Source organism: Narcine bancroftii, chromosome 3 (genome assembly GCF_036971445.1).
Source record: "Narcine bancroftii isolate sNarBan1 chromosome 3, sNarBan1.hap1, whole genome shotgun sequence".
Lineage (NCBI taxonomy): Eukaryota > Metazoa > Chordata > Chondrichthyes > Torpediniformes > Narcinidae > Narcine > Narcine bancroftii.
The window spans coordinates 161,420,123-161,442,052 of NC_091471.1; the positions used below are offsets into that span (position 1 = coordinate 161,420,123).

General features: G+C 43.1%; 1 protein-coding gene across 1 annotated transcript in view; it reads right to left on the minus strand.

Moving 5' to 3' along the window:
- Positions 1 to 12,046: 12,046 nt before the first annotated feature.
- The window catches only part of bmpr1ba (bone morphogenetic protein receptor, type IBa), a 342,233-nt gene continuing 332,349 nt past the window's right edge, over positions 12,047 to 21,930 (minus strand). The window contains exons 11-13 of the mRNA XM_069925682.1: positions 18,905 to 19,080; positions 17,307 to 17,437; positions 12,047 to 16,501 (exon numbers count right to left, since the gene is read on the minus strand). Of these exons, the coding sequence (XP_069781783.1) occupies positions 16,376 to 16,501; positions 17,307 to 17,437; positions 18,905 to 19,080 (433 nt within the window). The 3' untranslated portion in view covers positions 12,047 to 16,375. The remainder of the gene's footprint in view (positions 16,502 to 17,306; positions 17,438 to 18,904; positions 19,081 to 21,930) is intronic.

Here is a 21,930-nt window from a genome sequence, read left to right on the forward strand (position 1 = left end):
CAATCCCGTACGATTTGAAAGGTGGGAGGAAACCGGAGCACCCAGAGGAAACTCAGTCAAATGCAGGGTGAATGTACAAACCTTTTACAAACAATGGCAGATTCGAACCCGGATTGCTGTCGCAGTAACAGTGTTGCAGTAACCACCACACTAACATGTTTGCTCCGATTGTAACACAAGTGGGAAAAAGCCTTTCCATTTTGTAATTGGTCAGATTTGTGCTTCATTATCTTTGCTGGAAATGATTTCTCAGATCATTTTAAGTGTGTGAACCCTGAATTTCTTTGGTGGAGCAGCCATTTGAAGCAATTAGTAACTTATGAAGTCTGCAGACACCTTGGTTGAAACAAAAACACAATGCTGGAGAAACTCAGGAGGTCAAACAGTGTCCTTTAGAGAGCAAAGATAAAGATACATAACCGATGTTTCAAGCTTGAATACTGTATCAAGGTTTTGCAACAAAACCAAGACCATGAATATAGTAACAGGCTGGAAACTCTTCAGATAATTCAAGAACTTAGGACACAGATTCAAAGTTTTCAGTGAAAAAAAGATGATTTATGCATGGAACAGAGATGACCTGGAACTCGCTGCCTATGAGGTGGTAGAGAGTCAAGTCAGTAAGGGTTTCTAAAAGAGACTTGGTCAGGCAGCTGGGAGAGAAAGGATTGCAAGAGGACACTGGAACATTGGAGCAGGATTAAATCACTCTTCCTCTCAGGTTTGTAGATGCTGGCCTCAATCCACTGGTGTCTTTAAAAAGACTGTATGTTCTACCCATGTCTGAGTGGATTTTCACTATGTACTCTGGTTTCCTCCCACATTCCAAAGATATATGAGGTTAGTAGGTTAATTGATCACATGGGTGTAACTTGGGCAGTGTGAGCTCGTGGGCCAGAAGGACCTGTTACCCTGCTGTATCTCTACATTAAAAGAGAGCTCTTCATCTGCTCCCCTTATTCGTCATAGAATATGGCAGCAGAGTATAGGCCCTTTGGTCCACGATATTGTGCTGACTTATGTAAACCTACTCCACAACAATTTAATTCTTCCCTATTTCAAGTTAAGTTTCTTGTCATCTGATTGCACAAGTACAAGTCTTCGGAGCAAGGCATGCAGACACATAACCAGACATAACACACATTCCAACAAACAATACATACCATATATACTCATGTAAGTCAAGTTCTTTGGACCAACTTTTCTAGTCAAACTTGTGGGGGGGGGGGGGTCAACTTTTACATGGCTCATGCTTCTGGATTGGGAGCTTGGATGGCTGGGACTGGATGGTAAATTTGTGCTCGAGGTGTCGGGAACTCAAATGGGTGTTGGAAGTTTGGATGATGGATGGTCAGGGCCAAAAATGGGGGAGTGGACTTTTACAAGGGTCATAACAGAAAACCCACAATTTTTGGGATAAAAATTATTGGGGGGAGGTTGGCTATTACATGGGATTGACTATTACATGGGTATATACGGTATGCAGGACAATAATTCATCCATACAAATAAATAAATAAATATTGCCTTGGAAATTTGAGAGTCTTGCTTAGTTAGTGTGAGCGGTTCTTTTGGTCAGTCAGCATCCTTTCTGCCCATGGGAAGAAGCTGTGCCTCAGCCTGGTGGGGCTGGCTCTGATACTCCTGTATCTCTTTCCTGATGGGAACAGCTGAAGGCTGCTATGTGCCAGATGGAAGGGGTCTTCAATGATTTAGCACGTCCTCTTCAGACTACAATCCTTGTAGATCACGTCAAAGGGTTAAGGGAGACTCCATTGATCCTCTCTGCCACTCTTAGGTCCTGTGGATTGATCTCCATTCCCATTAGGGGGCCATGGTTAGTGTAGCAGTTAGCAGAATTCCTTTACATTGCCAGTGATTGGTACTGGGTTCAAATCCTGTGCTGTCTGTATGTAGTTTGTACATTCTCCCTGTGTTTGCATGGATTTTCCTTGGGAACTCTGGTTCCCTCCCACCATTCAAAACATACCGGGGGGTGTAGTTTAATTGGGCGGCACAGACTCATGGGCCAAAATGCCCTGTTACCGTGCTTCATTTCTAAATTTAATTTAATTCTATTTTTCTTGGCTAAGATCTTTTGAATATCCCTATTGTATCAGCATCCATACACCTGGCAATGCAATCCAGGCATTAAACCATTCTCTTTTGTATAAAGTAAATCGTCTGATATCTCCTTAAATGTTCCTCCACTCACCTTAAACAGATTTTTTCTGCTATTTTCTACTATCACCCTGGGAAATTATTTGATCTTTCAAACACGTGCAGCTCCATTTCAAATATATCAGGAAATAAGAATTTCTTTAATCTGCACATTGCATGTATGCATATGACAATAAGCTCTCAAGTCATCTTTGGACCAATGGCCCATGTCTGCAACCACCACTGGGAATTCCAGAGATTCACTGCAACTACTGATAGTGGAGGTGTAGTGATTAAGTTATCAGAATGGTAAAGTATGAGGTCAGTGGATGGAAAGTCAAAGAATGGATGGAAAGTCAAAGAACTGATGAGTCCTTCTATAATTATTTGTCTGCCCAAGATTCCAGCATCACCAGCCTCTGTCTTTTTCGGTGGAGGGGAGAATGTTTTGTGTGATGGTCTGAGCCATGTTCTCAACTCTCTGTTTTTTTTGTGGACTTGGGCAGAGCAGTTCCTGTACCAAGATGTGATACCTTGGGGCAGGATCTATTTCATGCTGTATCTTCAAAAAAAAAGTGGTGGGGGAACATCCAGATTTTCTGAGGCTTCGGAGAAATTAGAGTTGTGGCCATACCATCAATGTGGTTGGATCAGGACAGGTTGTTGGTGATATCCACTCCTGAAGGCATCTCTTCCCCAGAACCATTGTTGCAGACAGGTGCATGTGCCACACTCTCACCCCTTTTCATTTTCTGCATAGGTGTGGGTAGGATGGAGCTGATGATTAGCATGTGTTTCCAGATGAGTGACTGGCAGTGCTGAATGATACAGGCTCCTGATGTCTGGCCTTCCATTCTTGCTGAGTCCGTGTGGATCGTAGTTGCCGGAGGATTGTTAATGCACTTTGTATTTGGTCCTATCCACTTAGACCTGTCACAGCTGGTGCATTAACTGTCATCACATTTATCTGATGGAAAGCTTTCTTTGTTAACTTTACTTATATTATTCATCTTAATTAAATTACATTACTTAATGTTTAATATATTCAAAGTAATTTTAAATAAATTAATAATTTTTCAGCTCTTTCTGAATGCCTTTGTGCAGGAGGCCATTAAGCAGTGAGGGCAGGGCCTTACGTTCCGAGTTGGCATCTCCAGACCTGCCTACCCTGAGGCAGTGGGATTGTGGGAACTATGTGAAAATTGATAATTAGTTTAATGGTATATATATATATATATATATATATATATATATATAATTTACATATGCATCAAAATTCTTACTTGCTGCAGCCAAAAAGGTACTTTAAAGAAAAACACTATAATTGTAAATTAACGGAATTAAATTAAAAGAGACACTAAGTGCATAAGATAGGTATAAATATTCAGTTATCCTGATCCCCAAAAAAGAGAATTGCAATAGTACAGGCCGTCCTTTCATGGCGTTGAAGTAGCTTCAACTTCTGCTTGAAGGTAGCAGTGAGAAGAGGCTGTAACCAAGGTAGTCTGTGATGTTGGCTCTATTCTTGGGCATTTAAATGACCAAACAAGGCTGTGATGCAACCAGTCAGCATAATTTCCACCGTGCACCTGTGGAAATATGATAAATCAGTGGTACTCAACCTTTTTCTTTCCATTCACATTCCACTTTAAGTATTCCCTATGCCATCGGTGCTCTGTGATTAGTGAGAGATTGCTTAAGGTGGTATGTGGGTGGAAAGAAAAAGTTTGAAAACCACTGTTTTAATTGTACTTAATTGATTCATTATATGCACGGTTTCATAACTCCAAAGGAAATGGGGCAGTTACTATTTTTCTCAAGCAAAATATTTCAGTAACAATTGAATCTAGAGCAATGATTCTAAACCTTCCCTTCCCATTCACATACCACTTTAAGAAATCCCTTACTAATCACAGAGCACCAATGGCATAGGGAATACTTAAAATGGTATGTGAGTGGAAAGAAAAAGGTTGAGAACCACTGCTCTCAACCCATCCTGTCCATGTATCCATCCAAATGCTTCTTATAAGTTGAAACCTTTCCTGTCTCAAGCACATTCTCCGGCAGCCTAATAAACATAGAAACATAGAAAATAGGTGCAGGAGTAGGCCATTTGGTCTAGGAATAGGCCTACACCACCATTTATTTTGATCATGGCTGATCATTTACCCAGTACCTGCTTTCTCCCCATACCCCCTGATCCCCTTAGCCACAAGGGCCAAATCTAACTCCCTTCTTAAATATAGATAAGGAACTGGCTTCAACTACCTGTGGCAAAGAATTCCACAGATTCACCATTCTGAGAGAGAAAAAAATTCTCATCTCAGTCCTAAAAGACATCCGCCTTATTCTTAATCTGTAACTACATTTTTATTAGAATCACCCCTCAATCTTCTAAATTCCAGCGAGTATAAACCTAGTCGATCCAGCCTTTCTTCATAAGTAAGTCCTGCCATCCCTGATAAATCTAGTGAACTTTTTTTTCATTCCCTCAATGGCAAGGATGTCTTTCGTCAGATAAGAAGACCAAAACTGTACACAATACTCTAGGTGTGGTTTCACCAAAGCCCTGTACAGCTGCAGTAGAACCTCTCTGCTCCCTGTACTCGGATCTTCATGCTATGAATGCCAACATACCATTCTCGGACTTCTCCAAAACTTCTCCCGCCCCCCCCCTCCCTTCCCTCTAACATCCTCCACCACATCGACTCCCACTCTGACCCTTGCCTGGTTTTTACTATACCCTCTGACCTTCCCCTCTTAGAGGTGGAGCACTCTAACCTCAGCAGAAGTCTTACTTTCATCCCCCTCCATCCACACCTCAATGAGTTCCGCGCACACCCTGACGCTGAACTCTTTTTCCATCACCTCCACCTCCAGGCTCAATACTTTAGCCACAACTCTCCAACGCCCCCCCCCCAAGACCCTTTCTCCCACTTCAAGACCTCTTTCTCCTCCTAGCCAGCTGCATGTTCTGGACCTTCTCCAACTGCCACCAGGACATCAACCATTTCAACTTCACTACCTCCCTCTCCTACTCCAACTTCACCTCCTCAGAATGCTCTGCCCTCCACTCTCTCCACAACAACCCTATCCTCACTATCAAACCCGCAGATGAGGGTGGTGCTGTTGTAGTCTGGTGCACTGACCTCTACCTTGCTGAGGCGAGTCAACGGTTCTCAGACACCTCCTCCTATCAACCCCACCTACAGGACGCGACCATCACCCATCAACCCACCATCTCCAACACTATCTCTAACCTAATCGACTCTGGGCACCACCCCCTCACAGCCATCAACCTCATTGTCTCCCATCCTCGCACCACCTGTTTCTACCTTCTACCCAAGAAACATAACCTAACCATCAGGGCAGACCCATTGTCTCTACTTGCTCTTGCCCCATGGAATTAATTTAATCCTACCTTGAATCCTTCTTTTCTCCCCTAGTTCAGTCCCTCCCCACCTACATCCGTGACACCTCACACACCCTCCACCTCCTTCAAGACTTCAGATTCTCTGAACCAGACCGCCTCATCTTCATGATGGATGTCCAATCCCTTTACACCTCCATTCTCCACACAGAAGGCCTTAAAGCATTCCATTATATTTCCTGGACCTCAGACCTGAGCAGTCACCTTCCACAACCTCCCTTCTCCATCTGGCAGAACTTGTCCTCACCCTTAACAGCTTTTCCTTAACTCATCCCACTACCTCCAGATTAAAGGAGTAGCCATGGGTACCCGCATGGGTCCCAGCTACACCTGCCTGTTTGTGGGTTTTGTGGAGTAAATCATGTTACAAGCCTGCACATGCAAGACCCCCCCCCCCCAACTCTTCCTCCGGTACATTGACAACTAAGTCGGGGCAGCCTCATGCACCTATGATGAGCTCATCAATTTCATTAATTTCATGGCCAATTTCCACCCTAACCTCAATCTCACGTGGTTCATCTCTGATCACACTCTCCCTTCTCTGGATCTCTCTGTCTCCATCTCAGGAGGCAGACTCTCCACTGACATTTATTACAAACCCTCTAACTCACACAAGTACCTGGATTACACATTCTCACACCCTATCCCCTGCAAGGTCTCCATCCCCTTCTCTCAATTTCTCCATCTCCACCACATCTGCTCCCAAGACGAGGTCTTCCAGTCCAGAGCCTCTGAAATATCTGCCTTCTTCCACAAACGTGGCTTCTCCTTCACCATTATTAACTCGGCCCTCACCTGCATCTCCTCCATTCCCCGTTCATCTGATCTAGCCCACCTTCCCCCAGAAACAATAAACACAGAATCCCCCTCATCCTTACCTACAACCCCACCAGCCTCCACATCCAACACATTATCTGCCAGAATTTCCAGCACTTACTACAGGACCCCACTACCAGACACATTTTTCCTTCTCCTTCCCTGTCATTCTTCCATGGGGACCCCTCCCTCCATGACTTCCTTGTGCACTACCCTCCCCACCCATCGCACCCCTCCCTGGCACCTTACACTGTGGTCATAGGAGATGTAATACCTACACCCACGCCTTCTCCCTCACCATGGTCAGAGGTCCCAAACAGACCTTTCAGATGAAGCAACACTTCACCTGTACCTCAAAAGAACTCATTTACTGCATCCAGTGCACAAACTGTTGTCTTCTCTACATTGGAGAGATGGGTTGCAGATTAGGAGATTGCTTCACCCAGCATCTCCTCCCCGTAGCCAACCATTTCAGCTCTGAGTCACACTCTCAAGCTCACATGTCTGTCCATGGCCTTTCACACTACCCCACCCTGACCACCCACAGATTGGAGGAACAACACCTTATTTTTCATCTGGGCACCCTCCAAACCCAGGGCATGAACATTAAGTTCACTGCATTCTCCTAATAAGCTTGCCTTTCCCCTCCCCCTCCTTTAACTAGTTATTCCAGTTCCTACTTCCTTTCTCTCTTTACCTAACCCAGACTCCTCCCCCACTTCCTGCAGTCTTCCTCCCCCCCCGCCAAACTATCATCACCCACCCTCACCACCCCCCGCTTTTGTTTGGACATCTCTCGTGTTCCCTCACACCTTGATGAAGGGCTCAAACCCGAAACGTTGGTGATGTATCTTTACCTTTGCTACATAAAGGCACTGTGTGACCTGTTGAGTTTCTCCAGCATTTGTGTATGTTTGTCACTTAACTATGGTGTGAACCGAATCCTGTGTTTTACCACCCATTCACTTTCCTCACTGCCTGCTGTACCTGCAGGCCCACTTTCAGTGACTGGTGCACAGCGACACCCAGGTCCCACTGCATCTCCCCTTTTCCTAATCGGATACCATTTAGATAATAATCTTCTCTCCTGTTCTTGCCTCCAAAGTGGATATCCTCACATATCCACATTATATTGCATCTGCAATGCCTTGGCTCACTCACCTTAATTGTCCAAGTCACCCTGCATCCTCTGTAAAACTAACCCTGCCACTCAGTTTCGTGTTGTCTGAAAACTTAGAGATGCTGCTTTCTATTTCCCTCATCTAAATCATTGATATATATTGTAAATAACTGTGGTCCCAGTTCCCCATTAGTTCCCCACTAGTTCCCCACTAGTTGCTGCCTGCCATTCTGAAAAGAACCTGTTTATTCTACTCTTTGCTTCCTGTCTGTCAACCAATTCTCTATTCACCTCAATAACAAACCTCCTATAACATGTGCTTTAAGTTTGTACACTAATCTCCTGTGCGGAACCTTTTCAAAAGCCTTCTGAAAGTCCAGATATACCACATCCACCGGTTCTCCCTTATCCTCAAAAAGTTCTATTAGATTCATCAGACATGATTTTCCCTTCATAAAACCATGCTGACTCTGTCCAATGATATCACCACTTTCCAAATGTATTGCAATCGCATCTTTAATTTTCCCCCCTACCGATGTTAGGCTAACTGGTCTATAGTTTCCCATTTTCTCTCTCCCTCCCTTCTTAAAAGTGGGGTTACGTTTGCCACCCTCCAATCCTCAGGAACTAATCCAGAATCTAAAGTTTTGAAAAATTATCACTAATGCATCCATTATTTCTTGGGCTACTTCCTTAAGCACTCTGGGATACAGACTCTCTGGCCCTGGGGATTTATCTGCCTTTAATCCCTTCAATTTACCTAACACAACCTATCGACTCACATTTATTTCCTTCCGTCTTTCCCTCACATTAGATCCTTGGTCCCAAACTATTTCCTGAAGATTATTTATGTTTTCCTTAGTGAAGACAGAATTGCAATAGTTATTCCAGACACCCACCATTATCTGTGTAAAAATAGTTACTCCTCAGGTTCCTATTAAATCTCTGCCTCCTCGTGTTAAACCTGTGTCCTCTGGTTACAAATTCTCTTATTCTGGGCACAGCATCCATACCTCTCGCTTCAATATACTTTGTGTGGTTAAGAATTGCTGTGCACACCTGGGGTGTAACATGTTGCTATTTTCTGCTCATTTCTAACTTATCTCTAAAATTCTTATGTTTGCCAAATAAGATTCATGATGAGCAGATTTAATAAACCACATGCTGATCGCTAACTCGGTAATCTCTTGGATTACCTTATCTGATGGAGAGTTTACAACTCTTTCTGTTGCCTCAGCAAGTACGAAGTATAACAAAGGAATTATTAAAACAAGTAATAAATTATATTTATAAAGAACTTAAAATGTAATATTCGTGTGTAAGACCTTTGGAACACAAGGTCAGGTTCACTATTAGTCAAAACCAGACTTGATTCCAATAGTTGGGAAAAAGTTAAATTGCAAAAAGATCACAAAAGTGCATATTAATTCAACACAAATCTTCCTTCCCTCCATCAACTTCATCTACAACTCCCAATGCCTCAGGAAGGCTGCCAGTGTACGGATGGACACCTCACATGCTGACCACACTCCCTTCTCTCTCCTCTCGCCAGGAGAGTGAAATCACACATTGCCAGATTCAAAGACATTTTTCTTCCTGTTACTTTCAGACTACTGATCTAACCTCACACAAGTGAAACAATATTGCCCTTAGACTGATCTCTCACTGTGATATAAATCTCTGCAGCGTGTTTTGTTCTGCTGTAATTATGTTATGGATAGACTAACAGAATAGCACACAAAACAAGCCTTTTCACTGTACCTCAGTACAAGTAACAAAAAAAAAACCCTGAATTTTATCAAATTTATCCTTCTTTTGATGCCATTCAGACCAAAGTATTGTAATATAGAGGAATAGGTAGGTACATATAAAGAAATTCCTCAAAGGCTAATGAAGTATATTATGTTGCAGACCAGCAGCAATAGAAATTCACTAAGATACCGTAATTTTTAAAACAATATATTTATTAATAACTACTCATAACAACTTAGCAAATGTAACGTTTGTGTGTATTTGAGTGTGTGTGGAATATCCAAACCATTACAGCTCAATCCCAATTCTGGAAAGTTATTCCAAAGTTCAGTCTTAGAGATCCTGTGTTGAAAGTCAGACTTTTAAACTGATGCACAGAAGTAATCACAAAGGAGGTGAGAAAAACTGAGTGATCAGAGTGCCAAAAACTCACTAATACTTGTCAAGTTGCTTCCAGAGAAATGTTCATCTCCCCATTTCCTTATGTAGGGAACAAAACAAGTCTTCCAAAAACACCAGCATGAGTCAGACGAAATGACCATCACAATGGACATGATCCAATGAAGCAATTCTCCTTTAATCAAAATGGTCACGATGGTTCAATAATTCCCCTGACAAGGAGAATCAGCCGAATTTCACATCGAGTCATTCTACTTCTATTTATCAGATGGCTGGCTGATCAAACTGAATCCTGTTTCTTTAACTGTCCCAATCACATGACCCATAATCACATGACTTTCTCTCACCATCTGTTTTTCCTGAATAAAAAAAAACATGGTTCTTTTTTTCTTCCAGAGAATAAACTTTTGTTTATAGTCAATTCTTGCCGGTACCTCTCTGTCTCTCTATCAGCTGTGAATGGTTGCAGCTTGCACTAATTCTTAAAATGACAGTCACACTCAATTAAATGTGAGCTTGTACTAGGTAAATGTGTTGAACCAAGGAAATGATCTGGGGAATTTTTTTGCTTTTTGCCAACTACTATCTTTTTCTATATGATCTTCCTCAGGGAGAAAATCAGATCTCAGTTTAAAAGGTTACCTGAAAGATGCCTCCAAAGAGTAACTGAGAAGTGGGTTGGGGGGGAGGGCGTGGTGGGTGAATGAGCTGGGAGGCCTTGGGAGAAATATCGGAATCGGATGGGATTGTTCTGCTGGGAAATGCCATGGATTTGATGGGCTGAATGGTCTCCTCCAGTGCCATGATGGTCCTCCAGCATCATATCAGCGTCCTTCAGAATTTCAGCCTGGACTTTGAACTCAATTCTCCACAGGTGGGCAGATAGAGAAAGATGAGTCATAAAGAGAGGAGCAGGAGGTGGCTATATGGGGGGTGGGAACAAAGGCTAGTAGTACTGGAATCACAAACATACAAGATGACAATGGTGACACAGCTAAACTGTTCTGGAGAGGTGAAGGGCAGACTGGACCAGATGGGACCAAAGATCCTGTTGGTGAAATGTGGGTGGAAAGGGAACTAGAAAGTGGGAAAGGGGCGAGAATGGGTGGTGGGGAGGGTGTAAAAGGAGGAAAAACTGAGGTTTACCCTGCCCTTCTCCCTTACCATATTTGTATGTTTCAATAAGACCACCCCTCATTCTTCTAAATGCCTAAGATTATAGACCAACCTGTTTAACCTCTCCTGATGTACACTTTCTGATTTCAGGACACATCTTTATCCCAGGCACCAGATGCCTTCAGATTCTATGCTTGGTGCCTTAGATTACCACTGTTAGGAAGATTAAACCCACTTTCCAGCAGCAGATTAAACCCACTTTCCAATCTATTTCTCCACCTTCTTGAGAGCAGCATGACACAATACTCTGCATTGAAGGTTTTCATGCTTAGTTTCATCAACACAGAGAGAAACTCAAGAAATCTCTTTATTCAGAAAGTGGAAAGAGTTTAGAACCCTCTTACAAGTCAGGAGGCAGTAATACACAAAAAATACCTGAATAATATGCGTTCATAGGGCCTTGGTGTGACTACCCTGAGCATTGGGGTCAGTTTTGCTCTCTTTACCTGAAAAAAAATGTATTTGTAACAGAGGGAGTGCAGTGAAGATTCGCAGCACTTGTTCCAGAGATGGAGGGCTTACAGCAAGACTGGGTGTGTATTACCTGGAGTTCAGTTTTAATCACCCTGCTGCAGGAAAGATGTTGGAGAGGGTGCAGAGAAGATTAATAATGATGTTTGCCAGGACTCGGGAGCCTGGGCCAAGGTAGAGGCTGAGTAGGCTGGGGCTTTATTCTTGAGGGATGAGTCATGAGAGGAATAGATCGGGAGAAAGAAGAGAATATAATGGAATCGGTAACCAGAGGACATTGGTTTTGGGGAGTGGGGAGAGAGATTTAATAGGAACCTGAGGGGTAACTTTTTTTATATACAGAGGGTGGTGGGTGTATGGGACAGGCTGCCAGAGGAGGTGATTGAAGTAGGTATTATTGCAACTTTTAAGAAAAAGATGGACAGATACTGGGATAGGATGGGTCTAGAGGGATGTGGGCCAAATGCAGGCAGATAGGATTAGTGCGGATTGGGGATTTTGGTCAATATGGGCTCAAAGATGTCATTCATAGGAAGTGAAAGGTAACCAATATTTCGGGGCCTGGGCCCTCTGGCAGGAATATTCCAATGGATGTTGCCTAACATTCGGAGTTTCTCCAGCACTTTTGTGTATTACACTTGCCCCCAGAGTCTACAGAAATTTTTGTACTTGAAATTTTGTAAAAAATAAACTAAAACAGAGAAAAAATGTCACACGTACATCTTAGAATTGAAAGTGTGGTTGCCTGAATTGGTTTATTAGGGGAATGGTAAACACAGTACATATTTATAGCCATATACAACTAATATTCTGTCTTCTTAATCCTTCTGATTTACAACTATTTACACTTTAAATAAGGCACCGTTTCCCCACTGAGCTGCAGCTTTCTAATCTTCAAATTTCATCTGTACAGATGTAAAAAAAAACACATCAATTTGCTTCCAGTTATATAAATGAGAGAATGTAATTAGTAGCATAACAAAATACGACATTCTCTGCAAAGTCCCTGTACATTTCTTACATTGATGTCAGATTCAGCAGTGCTGATGCAGAGATTGAGCCAACCAGAGACATGGTGGTAAGGGGACCTTCCCATTCTGCCCAAATCCCCCCACCCCCCACACCCCGAGTAAATTCTGGCTCACAAAGCAGTAATAGCACTTAAATTTCTGCCTGAGACCCCACAGGGTGGAGAAGAGAAAAGGGGTGAGGCAGGAAGAGGATGGGAGAGAGGAGCGTGGTGTGAACTATCGCAGACCTAAACCCTGCAGTTTTATCTGAAAATGGTGAGGAGAGAGAAGAAATAAAACTAATCTTGAACATGGGAGCACAATCTACTCAACAGTGATGTGCCTTAAAATTGTTTAAATATTTTAAAATAGAATAATTCACAACCTTGTATTTTTAATTTAATTAAAAACTTAATGATACAATACGATAGAAGGTCCATCTGCCCGTGAACCACAGACAGCCCAATTGAAAACCAATTAACCCTGTATATTTTGGAACATGGGAGGAAACCGGAGCATCCAGAGGATACCCACACAGGTCATGTGGAGAACTGACAAACTCCTTACAGACAGCGACGGATTCTAACCCATCCTAAGAGCATTCTGCATGTTGCACCCTATCTTCTTTCCATTGGAGCTTCTTATCATCCAGCACAGAGATCTGGCCCACACTTTTTGCATGAGCATTCAGGTTTGTACACAAAATCAATGACTTATAGTTTGCTTTCATGACATTGTGGAACTGAATGCACCCTTGCACAGCTAAACAAGCAAATACAGAAGTTGATGTCAGTCCTTTGAAAGATACACTGTTGATGAGGGGGTGTAATCTTGAGAACCTTAGGTTGGGAGCATTTGATCAGAGTGAGATTTTATTAGCACACTGAGCCATAATTGCTGTTTGGTAACCTGACCGTCCCCAATTTCTATCTGTGGATGAAACTTCCTTTGGATAAATCTCTGTGAACAAAATTAAAATTTCAAAAAGTCTGCTCGTTATTTCTGTGAGTACCTAAGCTTCCTGCATGCATTCTTCTCTGTATTTTGTGTTTTTATTCATTTTGCAATGTTTTAAAAATGTTAGCAGGAAATTGTGCTTTTGTAGTCAGGTGATTGGCTGCCCAGCTTGGAGACGATACTGGTGCTGTGTGCCGAGAACTGAGACTCAACAGAAAGTGATGTTGAAGTTCAACCATTAAGATGGTTAGATTTTTCAGCACTGCTTTCTTTAAAGCAGAGACAAGTAGCATAGCCTCCACAAGGACCCATATCTAGGTCATCATTGTTTCATTTGGCACAACATTATGGGCCAAAGGGCCTGTATTGTGCTAATGTGTTCTATTAAGATACTTTCGTCTCTCCTACTTTGCTACTTTCTATTTCTAGAAAGACCCAATTCCAACTTCAAACAAATGTAAATAAGCTGCACAGCAGGCATCAAAGGGTGGAGAAGCTTTTTAATCTATCAATTTTAGACCACTGTTGTACGGAGCAAAGCTATTATGTGATCAATTGGGTAACCAAATTCTGTTTCACCCTTACATGAAATGATGACTTACCACTTGACTCACATCAGGACTGAGGTCTGCTTCATTTCTCAACCGTACCCCTTCACTGTAGCTGTAGCTGTATTTGGTGTTCACAAACTGCAGCAGTGACTTGGATGAGGTGATGAGTAGAATAGGGTGAGAGGCCAAATCATTTACTTCTGTCCCTTTCTGACAGAAGTGCATATTATTGTGGGAGGCGTAGAGAGACAGTCGTTTTCCAAAGGTGGAAATGCCAAATGCTAAAACGTATCGGTTTAGGATGAGGGGGAAAGATTAAAGGAGATTTGTGAAGCACGCCAACAGCAGCAGGGAGCTCATTCACCAGAGAGACCAGACTGATTTAAATGGTATTAAGTAACAGATAACATGAATGATGCCTTCTGTTCTTCTTCAGCAGATGCTGAGAGACCTGGGGCTTTGACTTACTGGCTCATCCAAGACCAGCACTGCTCTCATGTTGAACTGGAGTGTCTGGTCAGGGGAAACTACAACACACAAACTTCTGCCACTGAGCTGTTACATATGGAGCTAGATTGGGGCACTTCTCCCTGAGTAAGTATATCAATGGATTCAGCTTGAGAGCAGAGAGAGTTGACGTAACTTTGGAATAAGCTTATCTTTCTTCCATTAGTCCTAAAATGAAGCTGGTAGATAATTACAGCACACAATGTTTTACTGATGGTGACGAGCTACAAAGTTTTCAGATAGGGAAGGTGTCATAAAATGTTCAGTGGAGGCAGTGGTGTGGGTGGGTCTGAGGGACAGTGCTCACACAATGATTGAGGATGAAGAGAAAGGGTGATGGCACAGTTCCAGTTTGGCTAATTCATCCAACCCTTTCATCATTCTGCGCAGTGAGGTTCAGATGGGTCGGAATAACATTGTGGACTGAAGGGTCTATACTGTGCTGTAATGTTCTGTCAGCTGTGAGAAAGGGAGGATGAGAGATGACTTAATTGGCATATAATTTATGAGTGGCACAAACAGGGTTGCAGCCAGCACCTTTTATTCTGGGGTGACAATAAGAGCTTTATGGTGAGTTGAGGAAAAGTTTTGGGGAGATGTCATAAGTACGTTTTTTTTTACAAAGAGTGGTGGGGGCCTGGAATGCATTGCCAGCGGGTGGTGGTGGAGGCTGGTAAAAAAAGGGAAATTCAAAAGACTCTTAGATAAGCACATGGAGGTAAGAAAAATAGAGGGTTATGGGTGTGAATTAGGGAAGGATAGATTGTTGTTGAGTAGGTTTACATAGGTCAGCATAACATCATGGGCTGAAGGGCCTGTACTCTGCTGTAATGTTCTATGTTCTAAGGTATGTACTGCCTGTGTGAGTCAAATTTTTCAGCTGCATCTGAACCTATCTAAAGATGGTTTCAAACTGCAAATGAAGAACAGTTCCACATGTTGTTCTCTGTGTGTCTCTGCTTAGACATCCATCACCTTCACCTCCCACCTCCAGCAGCTCTAAAATTCCAGCACTATGGAGTACAAATCCATCTAGATAGATGGTGCTGAACCCATCATCATAAATATTCATCCTTTGCCATCACTGTTGCATGGTAGGTGCAGTCTCGATAAAAATACACCAGAGATATAAGCCCAGGCTACTCCCACAGCATCTCCCAAAACCATACCAAGAAGGACAAGGCTACAGGCACATTGGGAACATTAGCCCCTGTGGATGCCCCTCCAAGTCACACCACTTTATAACTTGGAAATACTTGGCCATTCCTTCACTATTGCTGGTTCCAAATCCTGGAATTCCCTGGCCAATAATATTGTGGCAGTACCTTCAGCAATACGAACTGCTGTAGCTCAAGAAGGTATCTTGCCACAACGTCTTCAAAACCTACTGGCGAGGGGCAATAAACTGACATTACTTGTGACAGCCAAATACCAGATGTACACAGAACATTTCAGTTTGGATCTGATAGAGGCAAAAGTCCACTGAAGCTCCTGATCAGATACGCCAGCATCGAACTAACATGGTCTAAGCTTGCAGATTCTGGGGCAAATCAGGATCCAGTACCCAACCCTCAGTTTCTCAAAGATTGAGTAAGTTAAACTGAGAAGCATCTCTGTGTAGAGATGCTTGGAGTTAAGAGGGTGCACAACCCACTCAGCTGATGCACAATTCTGAACAGACTCAAGTTTGTAACCGAGTCTCACAATGCATAATACTTTAACAAAAAAAATGATGTAGCAGCTTTCACAGAAAGCAAGCATATACTCTCCATGGCATTGATTTCTGAGTACCTGCTGCTTCTTACATTAAATGCAAGCAACAAAAAAAAAAAATCAAAACAAAACCCTGTGGAATCTCTTGCAGCCGTTCCTGGTGATTTGGACGGATCAGTTCTCTCTCGCGGTGTTGCCAACTCACTGGCGGTGCGATGAAGACGTTAAGTCGTTTGGAAAGGGTTGAGAGTTTGCACCTCCCCAGCTGCTGTGGGACAGGTGCCCCACAAGGGTCATCAGGGATGGAGTTGAGTTCAGAGCTTTATGTCTTGAGACTCGGACATTTTGGCCAAGGTTTTCTTCACTCGGAGAGCTGTCAGCCGGGAGGCCGGGTTGTGAGCCCAGCATTCAGTCATAACTTTCCCCATTTGTCTCAAACACTGTGGAGTGAACAGACGCAAGCACAAAAAAAATCAGTGGTTCTTTTACTTGCAACATTGCTTTAAGATTTATAAGTAATCAACACAGATATTTAAAGGCCTTCTGGGGCTACTCATTAAACACTTAATTGAGAACCAGAGACTATCAACTTAATGTGAGGGGCAGAGGTTTAACAGGAAGGGTAAATGATTTTCCACAGAGGTTGGTGGGTGCCTGGAATGGACTGTTGGAGGAGGAGGTTGATGCAGGTACATTTGGACAGATACATGGATAAGAAGGGTTAAGAGAGAGATATGGGCCAAACTCAAGGTGGGACTAGTGTGGGGGAATACTTTGGACCGCCTGGGCAGGTTGGGACAAAGGTCCTGTTTCTACGCTCTACGACCAATCTGATTCATATTTGACCTGCAAAAATAGCCCAGAGATGGGACTTAATTATCTGTGTAGTGTTTTGGAGGGCTTTTTAGTTAAGAAACTGGTTTTATAAAATCAAATCCAGAATTGAGTGGCACGGTTAGAAAAACATTTAGCACAACACTATTACAGTGACCCGAGTTTGAATCTACCTATGTTTATAACGAATTTGTACATCCTCTCTGTGACCTGCATGGGTTTTCTCCAGGGAGGGTTTCCTCTCACCCTCCAACAATGTATGGGGTTGGAAGGTTAATTGGGTAGCATTGGTTTCCAGCCTGAAACGTGGACTGCCTCTTGCTTTCCACAAATGCTGCCTGACTCATTGAGTTCCTCCAGCACTTTTGTATGTTCTTCTGCATCCTAGTTATGAACCGGCTTGCACCTCACCTCATCACTCGTCCATCTATTAGGGAATGATGGTCTCAGCCTCTTGATGCACACGACTTCCCTCATGTCTTCAAAGGACGGATCACTGGGCACCAAGTCATGATAGGGTAGTTGATATTCCTCAACAATTCCTTCAAGCAGAAAACACACAGTGTTAGCAGATCACAGACTCAAGATGCATTCTATTGAAATGCAGGCCCTGGCATTCTAACCTTTCCCTCAATGTAAGCTAGACATAATGAGCTTTGTCAAGAGCAGCCTGTGGCGTTCGCGCCCACCTCTGTAACCAGGCTTTGAAACAAGTCATGGCTCAGCATTTTCACCTCCCTGACCCATGCTCCTCAAAAGGCTGGCTGAGGTTCTCATCAAGTGGTTGACAAGGAGCACAGGCAGATCCCAGTCGGTGTAGAAGACGGAGATGGTTCCATACAGTTTCATCTTGGAAAGGCAATCAATGTGAATGACAAATCCATCAATGGCCAGCCTAAAACATGTCAAGTGTTAGGACACTTTGCAATATGGACATGGGGCACATATCTTAAAACTATCTGTCACCGACTGAACTAGCCAACTTTTGTCAATTTGGAGCAGAATGTTATCTGTTCAGAGACCCAGGTCTAGAGGGCATCATTTCATTTGAATGAATACTAGCTTGTGACATTTTGCAAAGAGAATTAGTGGCATGCTAAACATGAAAGCTTGCAAATGCTGGGATCAAGCGCAATGCACATATGTCCCTTCCATTTCCTCTCAGAGAACAACCTTTCTTAGCTGTCTGTCCTCTCCCCCTATCATCTCTTAGCTTTCTTCTCTTCTATCTTCCCACCTGGATCCATTACCTCTTACCTGTTACCCTGTGCTCCTCACCCTTCCACTTCCACCCTCCTCTCCTATCCTTCTCCCACTTCTCCCCCACCTTGTTATTCAGACAGCTGCCTCTTTTTTCTTATACCTGATGAAGGGCCCAGGCCCAAACTGTTGGTTACCCTTTACTTCTTATGGATTCTGCGTGACCTGTTGAGCTTCTGCAGCATGTTTGTGTATTGCAGTGGCAAGCTATTGATTATGGCATTGCCAATTTGTGTGAATTGAAGGAGATTTGGTTTGACAGTCCATATACAAGTTGAGATTCTGTTCCCATCCATTTAATAAAGAACTCTTAATCTCTCCTATCTCTCATTGGGTTGTTTATAAGAATAGCAGCCCCAGTTCGGCAAAACAAACCAAAAGAATGAATGGATGGGGGGTGAGGCCAGCTAATATGGTCAGTGCAGTCATTAAGACTGGTGGTGAGAGATTGCGGGAGTAACAGAAAGTTTCATTTCAAAGTGCTGGCCAGAAAGAAATTCAAAGCTGTGACCTGGAATGTGCTAAGGACAGTGGAAGGGCAGAAATGAAATATCTTTGTTCTTTGCCATGTGTTTGAAGGAATGGAGTCTGACATTTTCCCACTCTCTGAGGTTCAGTGTCAGATTTCATTTGCTTATATCCCTGTAGCTTGCGAGACAATGCTTTTCCAAGATAAGGGTAGAAATTGGCAACCCCCCCCCCCCCCACCAAATAAAGGCACAGTACAAATGCAACCAGGGCAACCTTACCTACGGATACACAACGTCGGGCGATCTCCCACAGGATCAGTCCAAAACTGTACATATCTGCCATGATGTATGATTGGAAATGATTGCGGTTGAGACTCTCATCCAACACCTCTGGAGCCATGTATCGCTTGGTGCCTACCCTGGTGTTGAGCGGTATATCTACTTCGTTAGTGTCACTGTGGAAGAAGAGGGAGAGAAATAAGATGCCTTGCTATCTCTTGCTATCAGCTGCAGTGCTGTCCGGGACAAGCTGGGTAATTATATGAGGTAGAAAAAAATAGAATCATAAATCAATTACACTAAGGAATAACTATTTAGTGTAGTGGTTGCCTAGGATTTTATTGTCTGTTCTAAACTGATGAAATGTCAATGGAGGTGGTAGACTTGAATGAGAAGGACATGGTGGAGGAGGGGCTGGGACATTTCTCCCTTGAGTGTACAAAGGGAAGGGGAGACCATATAGAGGTTTATAAAATCACGAGCAAGCATGAGGTAAGTAATCATAATCTTTTTCCCAGGGTTGTGGAATCTCAAACCAGAGACCATAGACTTAAGGTAGAGGCAGAGGAAGATTTAAAAAAGTACTGAGGGGCAACTTCTTCACACAGAGGGTGGAGGGTATGTAGAATGAGTTGCCAATAGAAGTGGTAGCAGTAGGAACTTTTTTAGGGTACACAGATAGGAAAGGTTTAGAAATGATATAGGCCAAATGCATGCAAATGTTGCTAGCTTGTTCTTATGTATGTTGGGCTGAAAGGCCTGTGTCTATTCAATAAAACTTTGTGGCAATGAAACATAATTAGATCCACAAATGGTAATTGGACAAATGTCACATACCACCTCTGAATTTTATTAAATTATCAAGAACCTGATAGATCTGTGCCAAAATGCACTTCTATAATTGACAGACAATACAATGTTTGTTCCAATAAAGAAAAGTTTAGCCAACTCTCTGACATAGAAAGAGAGACAAGAGACTGGAGATGCTGGAAATCTGGAGCAAGTTATAAACTGCCAGAAGGATTTAGCAAGCCAGGCAACATCTGTAGAGCGGAGATAGCTAGTATAGAATTGATGGGGAGGAGTGAGATAGGAGCTGGCAGGTGATAGGTGGATCCAGGTGAGGAGGGGTTGATGGGCAGATAGAGTCAGATTGAGAAGGGAAGGGGAGAGATAGCAATAGAGGCTGGAAGGTGATGTGGAGTCAACAAAGGATGGCAGATTACGGAATTTAATGAGAAGGGAAGGTGATGTGGATCAGCCAGAGAGTGGTGAACCCATGGAATATGTTGCCACAGATGGCTGTGGAGGCCAAATTACTGGGTGTATTTAAAGAAATTGAAAGGTCCTTGATGAGTAAGGGAGTTTAAAGTTATCGGAAAGAGAAAAATATATATCAGCCATGATTCGAATAGCAGAGCAGACTTGATGGGACAAGTTGCCTAATTCTGCTTGTATGTCTTATAGAACCAGGTACAGGAGGGGTGGTGGGATAGATGTGAACAGTGGAGGAGGGATATGGAAGTCAGTGAGTTGAGTGTGTGGGTGATGGACAGAGAGTGCCAGGTGGAGGAGGGGAAGGGAGAGATTGCAACAGAAGATGGGTGATATCAAAATCCACAATCCTTTATTGTTTCCACTGACACCTCCCAGCCTTTGTTACTACCTCCACCTTCCCTTCCCTCCCTGGCTTCATCTGCCCATTCCCCTCCCCCTTATTGATGGTTCCTCCTTCTCTCCCACCCCACTTTACACTGGCCACCTCCCTTTTACTCTGTCATGGTCCTGACCCAAAAAGTCAACCATGCCTTTCCATCCCCATAGATGCTGCATGACCTGCTGATTGGCTCTAGCAGATTACATTTGAACCTCTGAGACTTAATAGTTTTGTCAACACTATTAGTATCCTGGGGGTGACAGTTGACAAGACAGTTTAATTATAATGATAAATAAACTTATTGTCACACACATTGTACAATGTACAAGTGCACTGAAATTCTTACTTGCAGCAGCTGAGCAGCTAATAATGTACTTGTAAAGAAGATCTAAAACAATAAACTAATAGAATTAAATTAAAAATGGCAATTAAAAATAAGATAAATAATATTCACCGTTATACTAGTGCAAAAAAGTGTCTTGCAATAGTGCAGACAGTCCTTTGAGGAGTTAGACCAGTCCCTGATTAGTGTAACAAGGGGAGGCTCAAGAGCCTGATAGATGTTGGAAAGAAAGCGAGGTGTGCTACTCTTCAGACTTCTTTCCCTTCTGCCTGAAAGGTAGCAGAGATAATACGCTGTGACCAGGGTGATAAAGGTCCTTTAGGACGTTGGCTGCTATCTTGAGGCAGCGCCTCACATAGATGTCTATAACGGACAGCAAGTTGGAGCCTGAGATGGACATGGCTACGTTTGCTGGACATGTTTGGGTACAAAAGCAGGTCAGAGTGTGCGTTCCCTGTGGCAAGTGACTTACCTCCTCACACTCGAAGACTTTTCTGATATCTAGAAGCCATGGGTCAATAATGTGATAGAATACTCCTCACTTACCTGAATGAATGTGGCTACAACAAAACTCAAAAACCTTGATGCTAGCCATCATAAAAGCAACCAGAGGGATGGGCATCCCATCCATGGCACTCAACTCCCTACCCACCCACCCCCTCTCCCCTCACAGTGCACAGTATGAACTGGCCACAAGATACTCATCAAGGCTTCTCCGACATCACTTCCAAAGTCCTTGATCTGATTTCGACCATTTCGAAGGACAAGGGAGGATGGCACAATGGAACTCCACTACTGGTTGTTCCCCAACTTGCTATTATTTAGGAATACTTCACTGTTCCTTCATCAACATTGAATGAATGTTCTATAGCACCAACAGGTACCAGCCATGGTACAAGATGGTGGATCATGATCTTCTTCTCAAACAAAATTATGATGACGGTTGCTTAAAATCACATCTGGTTCACATGAGACAACATGAGACACCAGACCACATGCTTACTGTCCTCTGAAGAATGTCAGAGG